This window comes from Purpureocillium takamizusanense, chromosome 10 (genome assembly GCF_022605165.1).
Source record: "Purpureocillium takamizusanense chromosome 10, complete sequence".
Lineage (NCBI taxonomy): Eukaryota > Fungi > Ascomycota > Sordariomycetes > Hypocreales > Ophiocordycipitaceae > Purpureocillium > Purpureocillium takamizusanense.
The window spans coordinates 337,249-357,352 of NC_063077.1; the positions used below are offsets into that span (position 1 = coordinate 337,249).

The 20,104-nt window shown below is 58.0% G+C and overlaps 7 protein-coding genes across 8 annotated transcripts; 6 read left to right on the forward strand and 1 right to left on the reverse strand.

Moving 5' to 3' along the window:
* Positions 1-477: 477 nt before the first annotated feature.
* JDV02_009618 (uncharacterized protein) lies at positions 478-1,359 on the forward strand (the record flags this gene model as incomplete). The annotated part of the gene is made up of 1 exon (XM_047991293.1): positions 478-1,359. The coding sequence occupies one exon, from the start codon at positions 478-480 to the stop codon at positions 1,357-1,359; it is 882 nt and encodes a 293-aa protein (XP_047847304.1).
* A 297-nt stretch (positions 1,360-1,656) lies between these two features.
* JDV02_009619 (uncharacterized protein) lies at positions 1,657-2,634 on the forward strand (the record flags this gene model as incomplete). Its single annotated transcript, XM_047991294.1, has 1 exon — positions 1,657-2,634. The coding sequence occupies one exon, from the start codon at positions 1,657-1,659 to the stop codon at positions 2,632-2,634; it is 978 nt and encodes a 325-aa protein (XP_047847305.1).
* Positions 2,635-3,264: 630 nt separating this feature from the next.
* ATR1 (multidrug-resistance type transporter aminotriazole resistance) lies at positions 3,265-6,009 on the forward strand. Of its 2 annotated transcripts, XM_047991295.1 has the most exons (2): positions 3,265-4,112; positions 4,180-6,009. In XM_047991295.1, exons 1-2 carry the CDS (start codon positions 3,902-3,904, stop codon positions 5,550-5,552), a joined length of 1,584 nt encoding a protein of 527 aa, XP_047847306.1. In that variant the 5' UTR covers positions 3,265-3,901; the 3' UTR covers positions 5,553-6,009. The 2 variants fall into 2 exon arrangements, with proteins under 2 accessions (XP_047847306.1, XP_047847307.1); XM_047991296.1 differs by having other exon boundaries at positions 3,265-6,009.
* Positions 6,010-7,967: 1,958 nt separating this feature from the next.
* Positions 7,968-8,510, forward strand: JDV02_009621 (uncharacterized protein; the record flags this gene model as incomplete). Its single annotated transcript, XM_047991297.1, has 1 exon — positions 7,968-8,510. One exon carries the CDS (start codon positions 7,968-7,970, stop codon positions 8,508-8,510), a length of 543 nt encoding a protein of 180 aa, XP_047847308.1.
* A 4,045-nt stretch (positions 8,511-12,555) lies between these two features.
* On the forward strand, positions 12,556-14,836 carry JDV02_009622 (uncharacterized protein; the record flags this gene model as incomplete). Its single annotated transcript, XM_047991298.1, has 2 exons — positions 12,556-12,618; positions 12,683-14,836. The coding sequence occupies 2 exons, from the start codon at positions 12,556-12,558 to the stop codon at positions 14,834-14,836; spliced, it is 2,217 nt and encodes a 738-aa protein (XP_047847309.1).
* A 1,176-nt stretch (positions 14,837-16,012) lies between these two features.
* JDV02_009623 (D-xylulose reductase) lies at positions 16,013-17,290 on the forward strand (the record flags this gene model as incomplete). The annotated part of the gene is made up of 4 exons (XM_047991299.1): positions 16,013-16,024; positions 16,086-16,208; positions 16,273-16,280; positions 16,342-17,290. The coding sequence occupies 4 exons, from the start codon at positions 16,013-16,015 to the stop codon at positions 17,288-17,290; spliced, it is 1,092 nt and encodes a 363-aa protein (XP_047847310.1).
* A 268-nt stretch (positions 17,291-17,558) lies between these two features.
* JDV02_009624 (uncharacterized protein) lies at positions 17,559-19,932 on the reverse strand (the record flags this gene model as incomplete). The annotated part of the gene is made up of 6 exons (XM_047991300.1): positions 19,784-19,932; positions 19,513-19,718; positions 19,260-19,463; positions 19,083-19,212; positions 18,443-19,028; positions 17,559-18,388 (listed from the first exon to the last, which is right to left on the reverse strand). Exons 5-6 carry the CDS (start codon positions 18,942-18,944, stop codon positions 17,559-17,561), a joined length of 1,332 nt encoding a protein of 443 aa, XP_047847311.1. The 5' UTR covers positions 18,945-19,028; positions 19,083-19,212; positions 19,260-19,463; positions 19,513-19,718; positions 19,784-19,932.
* Positions 19,933-20,104: the final 172 nt, after the last annotated feature.

Below are 20,104 nucleotides of genomic sequence, written 5' to 3' on the forward strand. Positions count from 1 at the left end.
TGTTGTACAATGTTGGGAGTGACTGCTCCCTTTGGCGTAATCCCTCTTCGTCCGTGGCTGCAGCTGGGACACGGGCAGTGGACATTGGCCACGTCGTAAAACGCATCCCACTTGTGCCAGTTGAGCGGTGGCTGATACTCATGACGGGGCCCTTTTCAAAGGGGGTAGACAGGTGGCCCCCAGGACTATACAGGCACCAAGCGCGGTCCTAGACTGCTTGACAATCTTCGACGGACACTGAAGGTATCACGCTCCTTGTTCGAGCGGGCTCTAGTGGACGAAAATAATAGAACGACGAAGAAGCCCGTCCTTGCTGACGCCCTATGTTGGTAAAGGGCGCAGTGCCCCACAACGCGAGGGGCGAAGATGGCTTCAAAGAGAGAAAAAAACAAAAAATAAAAAAAATTGAACCAGGGCGTAAGCCAGTCATTTGTCCACATCCTCTAATCAAAAACGAACGATTTACGAGCAATCGCCATGACTGTCCCTGCCCGAACCCGCCTCTCCTTCCAGTATGATGGAAAGCTCCTGCGCCTCGAGACGACGGTGCACTCGGTCCGGCCCTTTGCGGCGCTCGAGGAGGCCAACCAGGCCCTCTTTAAGCAGGCCAACGCCGACGAGGACCACGTCGTGGTGACCAAGGAGACTGTCTTCCACCCACAGGGCGGGGGGCAGCCGTCCGACGAGGGTACGTTGGCCGTCGTCGACCCAGGCGCCGATGCCACGGCCCGCGCGGCGGCGGCGCCCATCTTCCGCGTCCGGGCTGTGCGCATGGACGCGGTCCACGACGGCCAGGTGCTTCATCTAGGACGCTACGTGGGCGGCAGCGGCAGCAGCATCGCCCCCGGCGCCGTCGTCGAGCAGGTCGTCGACGCCGACAAGCGGCTGCTGTACTCGCGGCTGCACACGGCCGGCCACGTGCTCGGGTCGGCGGTGCGCAGCCTGCTCGAGCAAGAGGTGCCGGGCTTCGACGAGCTCAAGGCGTCGCACTTCCCGGACAGCGCGGCGTGCGAGTTCCGCGGCAGCATCGAGGGCCGGTGGAAGGAGCCCATCCAGGCGCGCGTCGATGAGTACCTGCGCCGCGCCATGCCCGTCGAGATTGACTTTTGGACCGAGGACGACTTCCGCCGCGAGGGCCTGGAGCGCCTGCTTCCGGACCGCGGCCTCTTGCCGCCGGGCGAGAATCGCTTCCGAGTGGTGCGCATCGTGGGCGCCGAGGTCTACCCCTGCGGCGGCACGCACGTCGACTCGACCGACCAGTGCGGGCCCACGACGGTGAGGAAGATATCGCGCGCCAAGGGCATCAGCAGGGTCAGCTATGCCGTCGCTGCCGCTGACGATGGGCGCGGCCAGACGTGACGATCGATCGAGTGTCGTCGCGGATCGCGTCTCTGGCGGCGGCAGCGGCGCAGCTCGGCAGCTCGACGATCGCCCGGCATTCGTCGTCCCGCGCCGCTCGTATTGGATCGTATCGCAAAGGGCGCACGACTTGACATTCACGGTCGAGTAGGGTCCGTCACCTGACCACCCGTGCAGCTCGCGTCCTGGGCCTTGTGCCGGGCGCGTGTTGCGACGCGCAGGATAGATTGTGTTGCTTCAATGTTCATGTTCTACAAGTGAGACGACGGCGGCACGACAAGACCAACGACGCCCACAATGACAGACTCTACGCTGACGTCGTCGGCACCGGACATGCGCATTGCGCTCATCGGCGCCGGCACCATCGGGCTCTCCCTTGCGGCTCTGCACCTCACGCATCTCCCGGACGCGTCTCAGCTCACCATCATGGATGTCCGCCCGGATCTCGAAGCCTACGTAGCTGCCGTCCTGCCGACCCATCTCCCCCCCGGCCTGCGTAAGCTTGCCGCCGAGGTCAAGCTCACGTCGTCCGTTGCGGAGGCGGTGGCAGACTGCACCATAGTCCAAGAGAGCGGCCCCGAGAGGCTGGACTTCAAGACGCAGCTCTGGGCCGACGTGGAGAGGCTCGCCCCGCGAGGCGCACTGCTCTGGACCAGCACGTCTGGGATTCCGGCATCGCAACAAAACGCTGCCATGGAGGACAAGACGAGACTGCTCGTGGTGCACCCGTTCAACCCCCCGCACATCCTCCCCCTGCTGGAGATTGTACCCTCGCCGCAGACCTCGCGGGCCGTGGTGACCAAGACGATGGACTTTTGGCGCCAGATCGGCCGGGAGCCCGTCTTGCTCAGCCGTGAGATCACGGGCTTCGTCGCGGGGCGTCTCGCGTGGGCACTATTGCGCGAGGCGATCCACCTGGTCAACGAGGACGTGGTGACGGTGGAGCAGCTGGACCGCGTCATGCAGACGAGCATGGGCCCGCGCTGGGCGTACGCCGGCCCCTTCAAGAGCTTCCAGGCCGGCGGCGGCCCCGGCGGCCTGAGAGCCCTGCTGGGCAACGTGGGCGGGACGGTGCAGGCCTGCTGGGACGACGGCGGGCGGGTAGACGTGGGCGGCTCCTGGGAGGCCAAGGTGTTTGCCCAGACGGACGAGGCGTACGGACGGCCTGATCTGGAGGAGCGCGATGAGGCCAACCGAATGGTGCTGAGGGCCGTGCGTGAAGCCAAAAGCGGTCGACCCGGGCCCGCGTCCGCTGATGGTCACGACGGCACATAAGTGGCATGATTGAGCACGGTCTTGCAGGGGTTGAGGGACATGGATGGGTGCGCGAGATGATGAGCTTGCACGAACGCGTCGCGTCGCTCATATGAGACGCCTGTTGTGGACATGGGTATGCAGTATACGAAGCACTCTATAGTTTACGAGTATCTGTCTGTTGCGGCTTTCAAGCTCGCTGAACGTTTTTAAAGTTTGACTTGTTCCGGTGGTGTTCTCTCTCTCTCCTTTTCATTCCTTTTTTTTAAAGAAAGAAGGAAAAAAGAGGAACACGTCGCGGCCATGCAAAGAAACGCTGGGCGGGTCATGAATCGACGGTGCTGAGCCGTGCCCTCGTCCAGGTGCCTCTGTTGTGTTTCGCTCCATGGCGATAGTTACGTTTTGACCGCAAACGACCCAGATGGGGACCATGCCATGATCAGTTGTTGCCTGCCGAGGTCGACGCGTCTGATCGGTAGAGTGATAAGAAACCATCACTACGTACGTACGAAGCAATGCTGGTGCTACAGTACCAGGCTTGCAAGGTTCAATGTTGCGTCAGCCTGGGCGATCTCGGATCTCATCACCGAGCCGAGAGCGGGCGTCGATCCACCTTTTGCCGCATCAACCACTGCCACTGCCGGCTGGGCGCGCAAGACCCTTCTGCCAGTCAGTGCCGTGCCGTCAATAATCAATCGCGCAGAGGCTTGCCGCCTCCTCGGCGCCTCCTGACCTGCGCGCGTCTCGGCCGATGGATTTTCCTTTGAATCAGCGGGGGCGGCGTCGACCCCGTCCCGTCGAAAACAGCGAAGCGAAGCGATTGATAATCGCTGACAATTGCTCTGCAAACCCAGACTGGCACTAACTAACCGAGCGGGATGATGCCATGGCATAGCATGCACCACCGCCCACCGCCGTATCTACGAGCATCGGGCGGCCCTAGCTCACCTGTCGCCCCACGGCGGGCAATGATGAATGCCACACGCATCTCGCAAGGGGGCCCTACGCCTGCTACATGTCATGTCTACAGCACGACGTGGCGGGCGAGCTCTCGGACGGCCCGGCCGTTCTTTCGTTTGGATCCATGGCCCTGGTGGCGGGGCGGCTCGGCGTCTCGGCAGTGAAATAATAATAAATGGCGAATAATTAACACAAAAAGTTTTCGACGACGACCCTCGACAGCGACGCCAACGACGAAGTTCTCTTGCTGCTGCTTGCCGGGCGGGTTGAAGAAGAGGCTCCATTTGTTGCTGTCGCTCTTCGACGACCGAGACGGACGGGCGGACGGATGACGATACACCAGCTGAACAACAATCCGCGGCCCGACATGGACTCTCGTGGCGAGAAACCACCCCCCGGCGACGATCGTGACGCGGCGGCAAGCGACCCAATCACCCGAGAACCATCTGCCGCCGAGTCGATATGGGTCGCCGAGTCCATGTCGCTTCCTCGTGAGGCGGCCTTCGTCGCCCTGGTGTGCATGGCGCAGTTTTGCACCCGTACGACACGCCCAGGTCCCCGAACGGATTTGATATAGGACTGACTTGGCTATTTCGATGCGCGCAGAGGCGTCATACATGGGCACGCTGGTCCTCCTCCGGACCATCGGCCAGACCTTCAACATCACCAGCCCGCCCCAGCTCGCGTGGCTCGTCGCCGGCTACTCCCTGACCGTCGGCACCTTCATCCTCTTCTCCGGGCGGCTGGGCGACGTCTTCGGCTACAAGCGCCTCCTCCTCACCGGCCTGGCCTGGTTCTCGCTGTGGTCCCTCGTCGCCGGCCTGAGCGTCTACTCCAACTACCGCCTCGCCGTCTTCTCCCGCGTCCTGCAGGGCATCGGCCCGGCCATCTGTCTGCCCAACGCGCTGGCCATCTTCGGCACCGCATACCCCCCGGGCCACCGCAAGGCCATGGTCTTTGCCTTCTTTGGCGCCGTGGCCCCCATTGGCGCCGTCTTTGGCGGCACCTTTGCCTCGCTGCTGACCCTCGCCTGGTGGCCCTGGGCGCTCTGGGTCATGGCCATGTGGCTGGCCTTTCTCGCCATCGCGGGCAACTGGATCATCCCGGCCCTCCCGTCGAAGATGCCGCTACCGCGCGACTGGAAGTCGTGGGTGCAGGGCCTCGACCTGCCGGGTGCCTTTGTCGGCATCGTAGCCCTGGTGCTCTTCAACTTTGCCTGGACGCAGGCTCCCATTGACGGTTGGGGGACGGCGACTGTCATCGCGCCGCTCGTCCTCGGGCTTGTGCTCTTCGGCCTGTTCGTCTACATCGAGCTCAAGCTGAGCTCCAGGCCGCTTTTGCCCTTTGACGCGGTCAACGCAGACGTGGCTTTCGTATTGGCTGCCGTCGTCTGCGGCTGGGCTACGTTTGGCATCTGGACGCTGTATCTCGTCCAGATCCTGCAAGACATCCGCCATCTCTCCCCCTTGCTCACCACGGCGTGGTTCTGCCCCGTGGCCGTGGCCGGCGCTGCCGCCGCCGTCTTCACAGGCAAGCTACTGGGCCCCTGGCAAGTAAGGCCTCCGCTCGTCATGACCCTTGCGCTCATCGCCTTCACCACGGGCGCCATCTTGACGGCCTTTGCGCCGGCCACGCAGCTGTACTGGGGACAGACCTTTGTGTCCATGATCGTCATGCCCTTTGGCATGGACATGAGCTTTCCCGCCGCCACCCTCATCCTCTCCGACGCCGTTGCCAGGCACCACCAAGGCATCGGCGCCAGTCTGGTGAATACCGTCGTCAATTACGGAATCGCGCTCGGCGTTGGCTTCGCTGGGACTGTCGAGGTCCACGTGCACGGGAGCGGCGAGACCAAGGAAGAGAGGCTGCGAGGCTTCCGCGGTGCCTTGTACATGGCCATTGGCTTGGCTGGGCTTGGTCTACTCATATGCCTTGCATTCTTGGCCCGTGAATTGATGAGGTCGCGGCGGTCGCGATGACCCTCCCCATGACTGCTTCGCACAGCAGCCGCAGCATGGGAACCTCCAACGCATTCTAGACCGGCTGTCCGTGCCCTGATCGGCGAAGCGGCAGACCCGCCTCGGCATGATTACCGCTAATACGGCGCCCATCTGTCCCACCGGGACTGGAGAACGATGGCTTGGTTCATTAAAGTCGCGTCGACACATGCGACAGGCGACAGGCGACACTTGTCGTCTTCCTTTTCCTCTTTGTTAAGCGACGCATGCAACACTGGCGTGTTTATAGAAGTCTGTCCCCGTCTCTGCCTGATGTAGATTTTGAGGCCTCTAAGAAACGGGCAAGGCTGCAAAGGCCTCTGCTCTGAGACGCAGGGTTGGACCACAACTAGACGTTGAAGAATCTTGAGAAACATCATCTCCCGGACAATAATTAAGATGGTAGGAAGTCGGTTTGGACTCACGCGAAGGGGTTGCAAGACGTCCGTGACTTTTGAAGTGTACCTTGCCTCAAAAAAGTCGTGCGACGTCGCTCCCCCCATCTCATCGGTGTTTAGGATGGTTCCATCTCCGCTGACTACATGTGGGTACCTGGGTCCATGGTGTTATACCCCGGATTCAAGAGTACGCTGAGGAACTACATTGTATGTATACTGTAGTTAGTTACTAGGTGACTCGTCTTCAGTGGACGGTCACCTGTCATTCTCGTACGACGCGTGGAAGCCTCGGCAAGGAATGGAACGGTCACGGGATACGACCCTCGCCAACAAATCTGACACCACTTTCCGGTCCAGTCCCATGGGGCAGTGACGGCTTCAACACCCAAGTCATGTTACAACCACCGTCGGAAGCCCTTGGCCGCACCTGCACTATCCTATGATGGCCGGTGAGAAGAGCCCAGCGGGATAATGCCTCGAAGCGAAAGGATCAGGATCGTTGGGCAGTGCGAATTACGCGTTTCTGTTTCGTGGGTTTTACATAGAGGGCGCAAGATGGAAGCCGGATTCCGTACGTTGCAGTCGGCGGGCGCCAAGCCACGAACATGCACCCGCCGGAATGCATCGCAGGTGGCGTCATGGAAACTGGGGAGCTCGGCGGCGTTGCGGCGGCTTGGCCCTAGTGCCTGACCCTCCGATGGCGAAGATGTTGGCGACGTCGGCCTCAAGTGTCGAAAGCGGGCAACCCCGCCCGGTTAGTAACTTATCAAATACGTCTGCTAGTAAGACGGGGGAAAATGGGATGCAGACAACTTCTGCTTATGGGTGCACCTCCTTGACACTGACCTGACCGTCTTTCTTCCATCTTCTTGCGCTCACACAGACGGTATAGTAGCATTCAGATCACAGCCCCAGCACCTTGGTGCGGCGGGCGGCGACTCGTGGACACTTGCCCCTGGCTGAATCAGCGTCGCTTATACAGTGACAAGATGCAACATACCCACCGAGGCCAAGGAAATGCCCGCAACGTGCTATGTTCTCGAAAAGACATAGGAGCAGCCACGTGCTTCGAACAAACCCATGGCCGTGGCGAAAAGAGGCTCGGCAGTCACAGGGCGCTGTAACACCAACGGTGGTGCATGCCCAGTACTCATTCGGCAGGTGGCTCTCAGGGCTCGGATCCTACTTGGCTCTGCGTCCAAGATCTAGGCCCCGTCTTACCTGCCTGCCCAGACCAACCGCCACCACGAGAACAAAGCCAAGAAAAGGGACCTTGCCAAGCTTGTTCACAAAGCGTGCAAAAGCAGAGTAGCATCGCGGGTGCCGTAGCCCAATCGGAACTGTGGGTGCCCCTGGACACCGCTTGCGGGGGAACGCGGGGGTGGCTGGCCCGGTCCGGGGTGGGAAAGGGCTCACTCACTCACTCACCTACCTCACGACCGCCGTGGGGGGATTGGGTTCTGTGCTCTGAAGCTGGCGGCGGCTCAACCGGGTGGTTTCAGCTGCCATTCAATCGATCGGCCGTGGCGCTACGGCCTGACGGAAGGCGAATGCCCGAGACTAAGCTTGAAGCTCGTTGCTTTGACGCTCTGTTCGGACTCGAGGGACTGGCCGGAAAGGCCCAAATGCGGGTGTCGATGGTGGCTTCCCCGCCGCCTTGCTGGCCTCGGCCTCACTTGCGACGTTGATGAGACCTTACTGGCAAGAAGGCCCCCTTTTGCCCCGCCCCCGTACGTGATCATTGCAGAAACATGCTTCTTGGCGACCGTTTTTCTTCTATACGTCCTGAAGCTGCCTCGGCTTCTCATGTCTCTCACGAGCTTGGTGACTGCTATTCAATTCCGCCAAACGAAAATGTATAAATGGGGTCGTTGACTACTTAGCAGGAGGGCATTCTTTTTCTTCATTCAGCGGCATCTTCAGAAATTCCCCCTTGAAAATCATCATCCCTAAGCACTTAGCGACTCAAAATTCGACTGCGAATCCAAAAGTACCAAAAATGAAGTTCCTTTCACAAGCCGCCATTGTCCTGCTGGCCACCGGCGTCTACAGTCGGGCCGTCGAGCAACGCGACCTCGCAACCGTCACCGGTGTCTTGACGCAGGTCCAGACTGGCATTGATACCCTCGACGCGGCCGTCAAGGCCTTCAACGGCGACCCTGCTCCCGTCAAGGACAAGTCTGACGCGTTGGTCAGCACCATCAACACCGGGAAGGCCAGCGTTCAGGGGTCAACTCCGTTGACTCTTCAAGACACAATCGCCCTCTTCAACCCCGTCAACGAGCTCAAGGCTCACTCCAAGACACTCTCGGACGACTTGCTCGCGCGACGAGGCGATATCGCGGCCGCCAAGCAGTGCGACGTCACGCGAAACCAGATTGGCCAAATCAACACTGCGAGCCAGGGTCTCATCACAGCTATCGTCGACAAAGTTCCCCCGGAGGGCAAGGCCATTGCCCAGCAGCAGGCTCAGGGCATTACCGATGTGTTGAACGAGGCTCAGGCTAACTTTGCACCTGATAAGTGCCAGAATGCTGCCTAGAGAGCAGGACTCAAGCATGTCGTGTCAAAGATGCAGACAACAAAAAAGAAAGGGCGGCGGAAAGGCTCTGGTAGTTTGTCGTTATATATGTATCTATGACCTGAAATGTCTATAAACTGCTCGGCCGACTCTATTGCACGCTCATAGCGGTGAGATGAACATCGCGTCACGCCCTGGCAAGTTCGTCCAAGGCGCATGAATTTTGAAGCGTTTTGCCTGTGCAACGAGGCGCTCCAATAGAAGGCAGCTTACATTCAATCTACGAGGCAGTAGGGTAGGCCATTTGCTTGTTACGCAGTACTAAAACAGACCACGCCGAATTTATCGCCTTGAGTCCAGATTTGCTCTGATATGATGATATCGGAACATTCATAATGTTTATTAGACCATGAGCTAACTATAGCGACCCCAGTAGTTACCATTTAGCATCGCACGGGGCGCCGAAAGTTGCGAACAAGGAAGTAGTAAAGGCAATTTTACACTCCAATAAGGCTCTTTGAACCAAGTCAATATAACACAGCATATACCATAACATTGCTTTAGGGTAGTTGATCACTGGGGAGGGGAGGGGTCAAGCTGCATAGCCTTTGGCGACGGAGAGGCACCGTCCGCGAGTACTGACGACCCCAGAATCGATCGAAGTGGGCTCACTGGTAGAGGGACATGGCCCATATCCCGTGGTGGACTGCACGCGGGGCCAGATTGTTTCATCACTTCCAGTCGCCGCTGACATCAGAGGTCCGATGTTTTGATCCCTTGAGCCGATGAGAGGTCATGAATCGTGGTTCATGCAGGTTACTTGGTGATGTTTGTTGGCCAGTGGAGAGACGCTGTCGTGCTCGTGCATCGAAGCGATTGACTTCGGCAGGCAACGGTAGACCTTTTAAACTTTGAGGTCAGGAGCCTATCACAGAGATCACATTCGTGGCAACGACACAAAGGCTGACTACGTATTGTCGGACAAATTTAGCAACAATTGCGTTGCACGTGGACATGTATATACTATCCATCAAACGGACAATGATGGTGGGCACAGGATCGGCCAAATGATGTCACAGATCTGCTCGGCACTCACTTAGCTGAGATGCTGCGATAAATTCGACACCGAAGGACTTGCTTTGCATTGAGAATGGAGGCGGACGAAGCTTGATCGAAGTCACTCCACTACCTACACGTGGTGGCTACGTACTACAGTTCTTCATCTGCATGTATCCTATCGCAACATCGTCATGGAAGCGTAATGATATGACTCGCGTATTCAACGACTGGACAGACTACGCCCCGTGCACCAACGGCACGGCAGAACACGCGCAACCCAACCTTCAAACAAAGTATCCCGGCAGTGTGGGAAAAAAATCGTCAATCCCACCCCGGAGTTTGCAACCCCGTCGATTGATGAAGAACTTAAGAACCGTGCCGGGATGTTGCGAGCAGCAAACAGCGAGGCCGACGAACCAACAAGGTGAAGTGTGGTGGGCCCAGGCGCAAACAACAGTCTTTGCGCCCACGCGTGCCACCGTCTTGGGCGGCGGCCTGATTGTGCGGTAGGCGCTCGTTAGCGCCGGTACGGACAAGAGCCGCTACTAACGTAGTAACTCGGGTTGCGCTCAGGCACTGGCTGTTGGCGTGCCTGAAGATGAAACGGGGCTAGGATCCGCGCAGGGTCTGCCCCTTGGCAATCGTAGAAGCCGCAGCGTTCAGTCTACTTCGTACGTATAGTTAGTTACTGTACCTGCGGGAACAGTTGCACTCACCAGCCGTCTTCCACTGAGCTCTCCCTGGCTTGCTGCAACCCCCCCAACCCACTGCCGTGCAGAACAGGCTGACGACCGATACGAGTTTTTGGCTTTGCAGCGCACCACTTGGGGGGTTTCACGTCACTGACCGTTGATGCGAGCCCTTTGAGCGAAACCGATGGCTTGATGAAGGGTTGAGGCTGTGCAGCGCCGCGAGGGGGAATCGGTAGAGGCTAAATGCACATCAGAGGAGCCACGGTGAGCCGCAGTAGTATTATAATAAAGTTTTTAACAAAGCTCGCTACATGGGCAAAGTTTCGGTCGGGGTGCCTGGTCAGTCAGTCTACGGCTGGCCACATTATCACCGCACCCCAGTACTGAGGCACTGGTGACATGGATGCTCCAAGCATCCGCGCAGCGCGCGCAACCATCGTCTCGCAGACCGTAGGAAGAGTCGAGTCGAGTGTCGACTTGGGAAGGGCCACCGACGTCACGCTCGAGGAGAAGGCAAAGCAGACGTCAGCTGCGTGTCTGCCGGTGCGCGCGCTTCCGCGTCTTTAACCAGACCACGGAGCTGCTCAGCACGCCAGGGGTAGGTTGCCTCTGCGCCTCCATGGCCATTGCAATTGGAGGTAACTCGGGCTCACGCTGTCTTGGTCTGCAACAGCATTGATCGGCTTGGAAACGACTACCTTGGCAACGACACCCCTGGCACCGACGTGCCGGCAAGAACATGAACTCAGGCAACGCATCCAGGTCCTTCTTCCCATGAAGTCGACCCGCCCCCATCTTCGTGTTCCACCGTTCCTGCAGTAGTAGCAGCACGGCACACTGTATTGTCCCTGGTACTGGGCGGCTGCGATGGGACCCCAACAACAAGCGCCCACCTCCACGCGCGACTCCGAACCCTGCGCGGCGGCGGCACCTCCAGTCCAACCGTTGGAGACTCTCTCCCTCCGACCCCTGTCCCGGGCGCTCAGGCACACCCGCTTCTGTCCCGCCCCACGCGCGGCGGCGATTGCCAGGCGGGCACCCGTTTCCCAGTTGGGATTGCGCTTTTTGCGGTCACCTGAACCCGCGGCAGCCGCTCGGAGCCCCTGATTTCCCAGCGAGCGAAAAGCTGGCCGACCGAGATCCCACTACGCCGAGGGTGCTGTGCCCTCCCAGGAATAGCTGCGAACACTATCGACTGGTCATACACCTGGTGATAATTTACGTCGTCAATCACCCCCGGGGACGTGGAACGGTAAGGCTGCCTGCCCCCCCCGGTAGCCCGACATCTCAGGCGGCGGCGTTGGCGCCAGGTAGAAAGAAGTCCCGAGCCTAGCGAGCATAATGTCTCAGGCCGTTGGGTATTTGGGCACGCGACGCGGTAATGCGTGCACGACTGTCCTCTCCAATCGTACATGCTCGCGTAGAGTCGGCGGTTCATTGATGGCGGCAAAATTGATAGTAGAAGCTCCTCACTGGGCACATCTTCCGCCCGTGTCTCATCAGAGCAGGGTTAAGCCGAAAAACGAACCCGACGGGAAAGGGCCGGCCAGGAAACATCTGAAGATTGGAGCACAGGTCCCGCGCGGGCATCGACAGCGAGAGACGGCCCACCTGCTTCTGACCCTCGTCCAGGATCCCCTGCTCAGCGCTGGCTTTACTAGTACTATATGCTCTCGGGCCTCCGGGCCCAGCTGGGCAGCGGACCGACAGGGATCCAAATACACGCGCCGCTGCCTCGTTGCAACGTCCGGCCGCCTCGCTTGGACAGGTGAGTGAGCCACCGCGCCAACCACGGGTGTCAAAAAGACCAGCCGCTATTTCGAGCTCTCATGCTCGCCGTATCGAATCACTCCGTACCACCCCTGACCGTTTCCGATGCGACCCGCAAGGCTCAAGGCAGTATAGCTGCCCCTTGGTCCGTACGTGCAGAACGCATTTCAAGATGAGCAGGGGCAAGCAGTCGACGGTAGGCCGTAGGCTGAGAAGATCATGCGTGGCAATGCGGCGGCGGTATCATACGTCCTTAGCCAGGCACAGAGACGGTCGACCTGATACGGCTGCTTCCATCTCCACTCACCGGTGTATATATGCTCGATGGCCATCCAGTCTGCCACTACCTCTGGGTTTTGCCTCTCATCCGCCGCTGGCCTTCTTTCGTTTCTGTGTGACACCCGGTGTTGTTTTCTTCTCGAGTGAAAGTCTCAGGTCATTCGTTCAACCCTAAGACGATTTTTCTTTTCCCTTCAAACATTTCTCACTGTTAACACCCACATTCGCTCAACGAAACGAAGGGAGACCTTCTTCACACTTTCACCATGAAGGTCTCAGTCGCTCTCCTGGCGGCGGCTGCTGGCATCGACCAGACTTCTGCCACCCTGGTATGTCTATCTACTACTTGAAAATATTAAAAAATGGCATGCGGGCGGCTAATTCTCTTCATAGTTCGGCGCTGGTCTTAAGGCGGGCATCGGATTCAACCTGGGCCTTGATTTCACTGGCGCGAGCCGGTTCACATGCCCCCAGATCATTGACAACAAGTGCATTCCCGACTGGGAGGCAGGCTGTGACTTTGGTGGGCTCGTGCTTGGCAAGGTTCTTGAGTTCAAGAAGAACCTGTTCAGCGGGTTCACCTGTGAGAACAGCTTCTTCAAGCGAGGCGAGCTCAAGGGTCGCACCTTTTTGCCTGGCAAGGTCATTACTGGCGACTGCACCCACGAAAGGGATGAATGCCCCTCCATCAGCCCCGGCCCGGACGCGGGCATCGACAAGTACTCCATCGACACGTTCGAGCTGACCACGTCGCTGGACGCGCGCATGGAGTTTCACTATCTGATGCCCGGTGGCGATATCTGCAAGACCAGCCACGACTGCTCCTCGCAGGGCACCACTGTGCGTAACACCCAGTGCGGTGGCGCCAAGAAGGTCTGGTTCGTTTTCCCCAAGCAGGATAAGCACATTGGCAAGAAGTTCTGCAAGATCGGCATCCACAAGATCCGCTGGCACTGCAAGGACAACAAGCCCAAGCCCACCCCGTCCACCACCCTTGCGACCACCTACACCCCTCCGCAGGAGACGAACACCAAGACGATCCCCGGCAAGGACACCACGACCACTGTTCCTGGTGAGAAGACCACGGTGACTCCCAGCCAGCCCGGCGAGACGACCCCTGGACAGAGCACTCCCACCGAGACCAAGCCCGGCAAGACCACTCCTGGCGAGACTACTCCTGGCCAGAGCACGCCCACCGAGACGAAGCCCGGCAAGACCACCCCCGGTGAGACCACTCCCGGACAGACCACCCCCGGACAGACCACCCCCGGCCAGACCACTCCCGGCCAGAGCACTCCCACTCAGTCCACGCCCGGCGAGACCACTCCCGGCCAGAGCACTCCCTCCGAGACCAAGCCTGGTACTACTCCCGGACAGACCACTCCGGGACAGAGCACTCCCTCCGAGACCAAGCCTGGTACTACTCCCGGACAGACCACTCCGGGACAGAGCACTCCCTCCGAGACCAAGCCCGGCGAGACCACCCCCGGACAGACCACTCCCGGCCAGAGCACTCCTACCCAGACTAAGCCTGGCGAGACGACCCCCGCTCAGACGACCCCTACGCAGGAGACCACAACTTACATGACCACCTCGACCGTTTTCACGACGTCCGTCACAACCATCACAAGCTGTGCTCCCGAGATCCCCCACTGCCCCGCGAAGTCCACTGGTGGAACTGCCGTCGTCACGGTCACCATCCCTGTCAGCACCACCATCTGCCCCGTCACTGAGATCGTCACCAAGACCAAGCCGGCCCCCACGGGCGGCGTTCCGGGCACCACTGTTTCGCCACCTGGCGAGACCAAGCCTGGTGAAGAGCTCAAGCCCAGCGCCAGCCAGCCTGGTGGCAGCTCGCCGGCTCCTCAGCCGACCGGACCCCTGCCCTGCCCTGCCGTTCTCCCTCAGTGCCTGAACACCAAGTTGATGGAGAAGGGTCTCATGAACAAGTGCAAGGACAACACCAACGTCGCTTGCTACTGCTCCAACAAGGAGTTCATCAAGGAGGTCTTCGACTGCATCTACTCGTATGGCAAGGAGGACAACAAGATCTCGGAGTCTATTGCCTTCCTCCAGGGCATGTGCGCTCCTTGGGTTGGCGAGAACCCTGCGGTTGTCACTGGCGCAGACCCCATCACCTCCATCATCACCGTCACTGGCACTCCCCGTGTCACCTCGGTTGACTACACCACCGTCGTCATTGCCACGACCGTTGTCGAGCCCTGCGTCACGGGTGGCACCACGGTTCCTGGCAGCAGCACCACCAAGACCCTCTCCACGGAGCTTACCGTTCCCAACATCAGCATCACCAGGGGTCCTACTGGTGGCCCCAACGTCCCTGCGCCCACCGGTGGCCCAGTGCCTACCGACGGCAGCCCTGCGCAGAACCCGGGTGCCAGCACTGTTGCTCCGCCCCCTGTCACGGGCACTGGTGGCGTTCCGGTGCCTTCTGCTACCGGCAACGTCCCCGTGACTGCTGGTGCAGGCCGCATCGGAGCCAGCCTGGGTGCAGGCCTGGCTGTCATTGCCGCCATTGCCGCCATTTAAAAGAGAAATATGAAATAGGCAAGGTTGCCTCTTATAATTGCTTTGCTTTGGAAAAAGTCCACACGCATGCGGTGGTAATGGGTCTCTTGAACCATTGTATTATGCGAAAGCTGTCACTCCTTACTTATGTCGCTTAACCGATAATATGACTGCTTAATATGCACATCTGAATGAACGAAGCAAGTCTTGACGTAGCAGGCCGATGATTCGAAAGTCTGCATGTGATGATTCACTCGCTGCCGGCAGGCAAAGGGGAGCAATAATTGAACTGACTCGAGGCGGACCGTGAGATCAGGGCGGTGGAATCACATTAATGACAGGGCACATCATTGGAAGTGGGCTCTCCCCAGTTATTTGTACAGCACATCCGTGAAGTAGTCGCAGTGACAATGCTATTGTGTCGCCATCCGTTGTGATCCCGCGAGCGGATACAACTTGCCCCGTACTCCGTACTTATACGAAAATACCCACCCGTGCCTCACGTTATTGGCCAAGGTGTCGTATTTGGCGTAATGAGATAATCTAGGCGGAGATGCGGGACGAGACAAGAGGGTTACACAACGCAATCGTCCGTATTCCTCATTGCACAGTCTCAGCTCCTGTATCCTTTCTCCGGCGAAATTGATGTGCGAGGCGGGCCATTGTTGTAAGCCCAGGCGTGAAGAGTATAACTAGCCGCTTTCCATGTCATCGAAATTTATGCAGCTTCGCCTACCGATGCGTCCACTCCGCACGTTCCGTCTCACTATAGGCCCGTGATGAGGCTTGTCAGCGTGCGTCGGACCCAATTTCTACGGCAAGCCTGGGGTCGCAAAAAATGCTCAAAGCGGTAAGGTACATCAATTCAGACCGGTTCGACGGTTAGGACGCCGTCTGGTGGCGGGGCAGTTTCCCCACGATATAGACTCGACCACGTTTTACCCGGATAGACATTTTTGGCGGCGTGGCAACCCCATCTTCAATTGGCAGATGCGGTCAGAAGGTCGAGGGTGTGTCGAGTAGATTCAGCGGCGCAAATCCGGTCCCTTCAGTTTGACATGTGAGGGGCAAAGTGCCTTGCATAACAAGCCCGATACAAGTTCGGTGCCATGATATAAAGGGGTCCGCGCCGCGGATGCCGGAAGTGTCCCTGAAACAGATCAGTAACTGGACTGGCTGTTTGCGACTACTTTCAGTATGAAGATGACGGTAAGCGGATGACCCCCGGTGTAAGGACAGTCCATTTGACACACGATCTGAATGACGGCAGAATCCATCATTTGTCTTGCGAGCGGTGAAGGACGTTGCCTTGGAAGACCGTCCTACACCACAGCTGAAGGATCCCAACGATGTTTTGGTCCACGTTGGGCAAACGGGCATTTGTGGAAGCGATGTGAGCATATATCATAGCGCTCCCTTATCTCGTCATCATACTGGACTAACAATAACTCGTAAAGGTTCATTAGTACGTTATTGAATAGCCTTGGAGGGAGATTCGCACCGCGTACTCACAGACGTCACCGCAGCTGGCAGCGCGGCCGCATTGGCTCCTACATCTTGACTGCCCCCATGGTACTCGGCCACGAGTCGGCGGGTACGGTTGTACAAGTCGGTCGCGACGTCACCACTCTTCGCCCAGGCGACAAAGTCGCAATGGAGCCAGGAGTTCCCTGCCGACGTTGCGACCAATGCCGCCGGGGCACCTACCACCTCTGTGGGCAGATGGTCTTCGCCGCGACACCGCCATACGACGGCACATTGGCAAAATACTACATCAATGCGGCAGACTTTTGCTACAAGATACCCGACTCCATGGACCTCGAGCAGGCAGCAATGGTTGAACCGCTATCTGTTGCCGTGGCAGTGGCCAAAACCGCAGATTTGAGGGCGCATCAGACGGTCGTCGTGCTGGGTTGTGGCCCCATTGGTGTCTTGTGCCAGGCTGTCGCCAAGTCCTGGGGGGCCAAAAAGGTCATTGGCGTGGATGTCGTTGACTCCAGGCTACAGGTTGCTAAATCCTATGGTGTTGACGGCGTGTTCAAACCCCGACAGGCAGAAGACGCGACTGTCGATCCTATGCAGCATGCCGAGGACGTGGCTGAGGAGCTCAAAGCCGCGTTTGATCTCGGCGAGGGTGCCGACGCCGTCCTTGAGTGCTCCGGCGCCGAGTCATGCGTTCAAATGGGCATTTATGCCGCCAAGCACGGGGGCACATTTGTTCAAGCTGGCATGGGAAAGGAAGTTGTCTCTTTTCCGATCACGACCGTGTGCATTCGTGGTCTGACGATAAAGGGCTCAATTCGCTATCTTGCCGGGTGTTACCCTGCTGCAATTGACCTCATCTCCAGTGGCAAGGTCGATGTTAAGCGACTTGTGACGAACAGGTTCAAGTTTGAAGACGCAGAGAAGGCGTTCGAACTGGTCAAAGAAGGGCGGAGCGATGTTTTCAAGGTTCTGATTGAAGGGGTTCAGTAAATAGCTTGTCAATAATGGGCCTCGCAACTCTTGTGGTCGCCCCAATCGGTTCCATCCAAGGATACAAGGATGCATTGGATTTGCATGATCGTTTAATTCTGATCCACCGTTCTCTCGATACAGCACGACCACGTGTTGGCTAGCTTTCTACCACCAGTGCGCACCTGTCCACTATAAGCTCATCCACATTGTGGGACAAGGGTTGCTATTTCTGTAGTCGGTGCAATTATGTTTTGGGCGACGACAGCCAGCGATGGCACGATGGACCTCATTCCAAGCGCTCATCGGCAGTGAGCCTTCCTTCCAGCCCCAACTCTTGGTATGACATCCCCCATTCTTGGAGCAAGGCATGCACCCTATATCCGGTCGCGATCCCAAGATTATCCTGGATGCTCGTGAGAATGTCGACCAGGCCCTTTCTTTCTTGAATATTTGCACAGCACCTGCCAGCGACGTATAATGGCTGAATAGCCCTCAACCTGACTGCATCGCACGGTGTTCCGCGGACAATTGAGATGACTTTAGTCGCGTGAAACCGTAGTTTCTGCTGTGTTGCGCGGAACGCGTGCAACAGGTCAAAACACACAGCGCTGCCTGTAGTCGACGCTGAAAGAAGATGCGAGGGACGATGAATCAACAAGAGCAGGCGCGCCATGTGGTAGTACATCATGGTTGTAGAACACAGATCGTTACTGAACCAAATCTCCTGGCTGAATAGCCCCGACGCTTCCGCCCCATAATCATCCTCAGGGGTGAGAAAGTTGCCATCGGGATAAAACGAAGGCGAGAGCATCTCAAACCAGGCGTCAAACTCACATTCCAGACTCAACAAGGCAAGCGCCGTGGTATTCGTTTCCATGTCTATCGTTGCCGCTGCCGAGTTCCACTCTGGTAATGGGGCCAACGTTTCCACCAGCTTGCATAGTAGCCGGATGAGCGTGTAAGAAAGAACTTTGTCTCGAGCGTGTTCTGCGGTGGTAGACAGGCTATTCGGACCCGAGCTTAGAGTCAATCGCCCATTGTCTTCGGCGAGAAGTCCCATGTTTCGCCATAGCGCGAGGTTGTCCGTATTGATGCGCGTCCGTCGGTGTGAAACGACTAAAGAGCTGTCAGCCTTGTCCCCCAACCCCCCCTGGAACCCGACCGACTCACAGGACTCTTCGAGGTCATTCACGACAAAATTCCAGAAGCCAGCCTTGACCTCCATGATATCCTTTGTCCAAGGGTACACTTGCTCGTAGATTGGGTGTTGCTCGAGCAACTTTCCATCATCGATGAGGTCGAGAAGCTTCGAGAAACCCGTCAAGTGGCCAGACCAAGCATCACGATTAGCACTTAGATGCTCGTACTGGATCAAAATGCACGTGCCCAGAAGTCGGACGATGGGGTCCTCGCCATCGGCGCGAATCATCAAGTCTCCTCGCGAAAGCGATACTGCAGGCGATGGGTGATTGCCTCCAGTGGCTTGAGATTCCTTTGGGGTAATTGACTTGACGAGCGTTTGTATGGCCTTTTCGTAGTATTTATTCCGTACCATGTGAAACCGAGCCTGCCGCGGCCGAGTCTTTCTGCGATTCGCTCCTGAGTTTTCCCACGAAGCACCGTCGACTCTGGTGCTCTCATCTGACCCAGCTGTTTCGCGGCGACCGCGCATGCTGCGTAGCGCAAAATGGAGTGCTCGCGAGCGAGAGTCAACACTTCGCGGCTAAAGACCTCGTAGCGATACAGTAAGTCCATCCTTGAGACGCGTCAGGTACAGGATGTGATGTTTTCGAGCAGGCTGTATTCGTACCATGGTGCTATGCACTCAGAGTAATGTCGAAGGAGGAACAGTTCCTCCTGTGTATCCTTGAGCGACGCTATGGTGCATTCAGGTAGCACGCAGTGCTTTGCAAGGTTGGGACTCGTAGGTGGTTCTTGACCTATGGGATGTAAGCCTGTTGATCACATCATTGGAGGCTCCAAGTACCCTGAGAATGAAGAGTAGCTGTGGGCAAGCGTGAAGTCCGCCCTGCGAGCGTCACTGAAGCATAATTACGGCGTTCTGATCCTAGTGACGGAGGAGTAGTGTCCCCGACAAGCTGATCCGATGGAGCCAGGGCAACTAAACTCGAAGCGAACGAATGACCGGGCGTGATGTTGACTCCGATCTCATTGGTGATGGCTGTTGGACCTACAAAGCGTTAGCATAAGCCGTTATTGGGATATTTCATGGAACGAACCACTATGTGGATCATGGCTGCATGCGCCTCTCGCATCGTCGACATTGTCCGCCGATTCTCTCGAATGAGTTGTTGCACCCGCGGGTGCAAAGGCATGCTGCTTAAACACTGAGTCCTGCAGATGACACGTCCGATCACCTTTCAGGCATTGACCACATCGCGGCTGCCGCTCATCGCATTTGATTTTGCGGCGGCGGCACTCTGGACTGATCGATCTCAGCCGGGGTCCCGTCGAGGAGGTCCAAGATGGCTGGGCTGAATGCGAACTCACCAGCCCTTCCGCGACCGTTTGGCAGCCCGGGCCCGTCTCGACTTGATGCGACCCGTGTCATCGCGCATCCCTTGTCTGACTTGGTCCATGAGGAGGAACTGCAGCTTCCTCAATACGCATAGTTTTCCTACCTGGGTATTGGTGACGTTGGCGGGTGATGCCAAGTCGAAAGAGCGGCGGACGACGTCAAGGAGTGGAGTCATGCCCGCGTGGAGATGTGGTGCTGGTGGCGTCAAGGCCTGTAGCAAGATGCGCATAATTTGCCATTCTTGGCTAGCCACTGTACCAAGTGCCCACCAACAACCAGCAGTGCCGAAAGTT

Excerpts from the sequence above, each read along its gene's own strand:
- ATR1 (XM_047991295.1), top strand. The coding sequence starts at position 3,902 with ATGACGATACACCAGCTGAACAACAATCCGCGGCCCGACATGGACTCT. Across the intron at positions 4,113-4,179 it reads CATGGCGCAGTTTTGCACCC|AGGCGTCATACATGGGCACG; the intron begins GTACGACACGCC and ends CGATGCGCGCAG.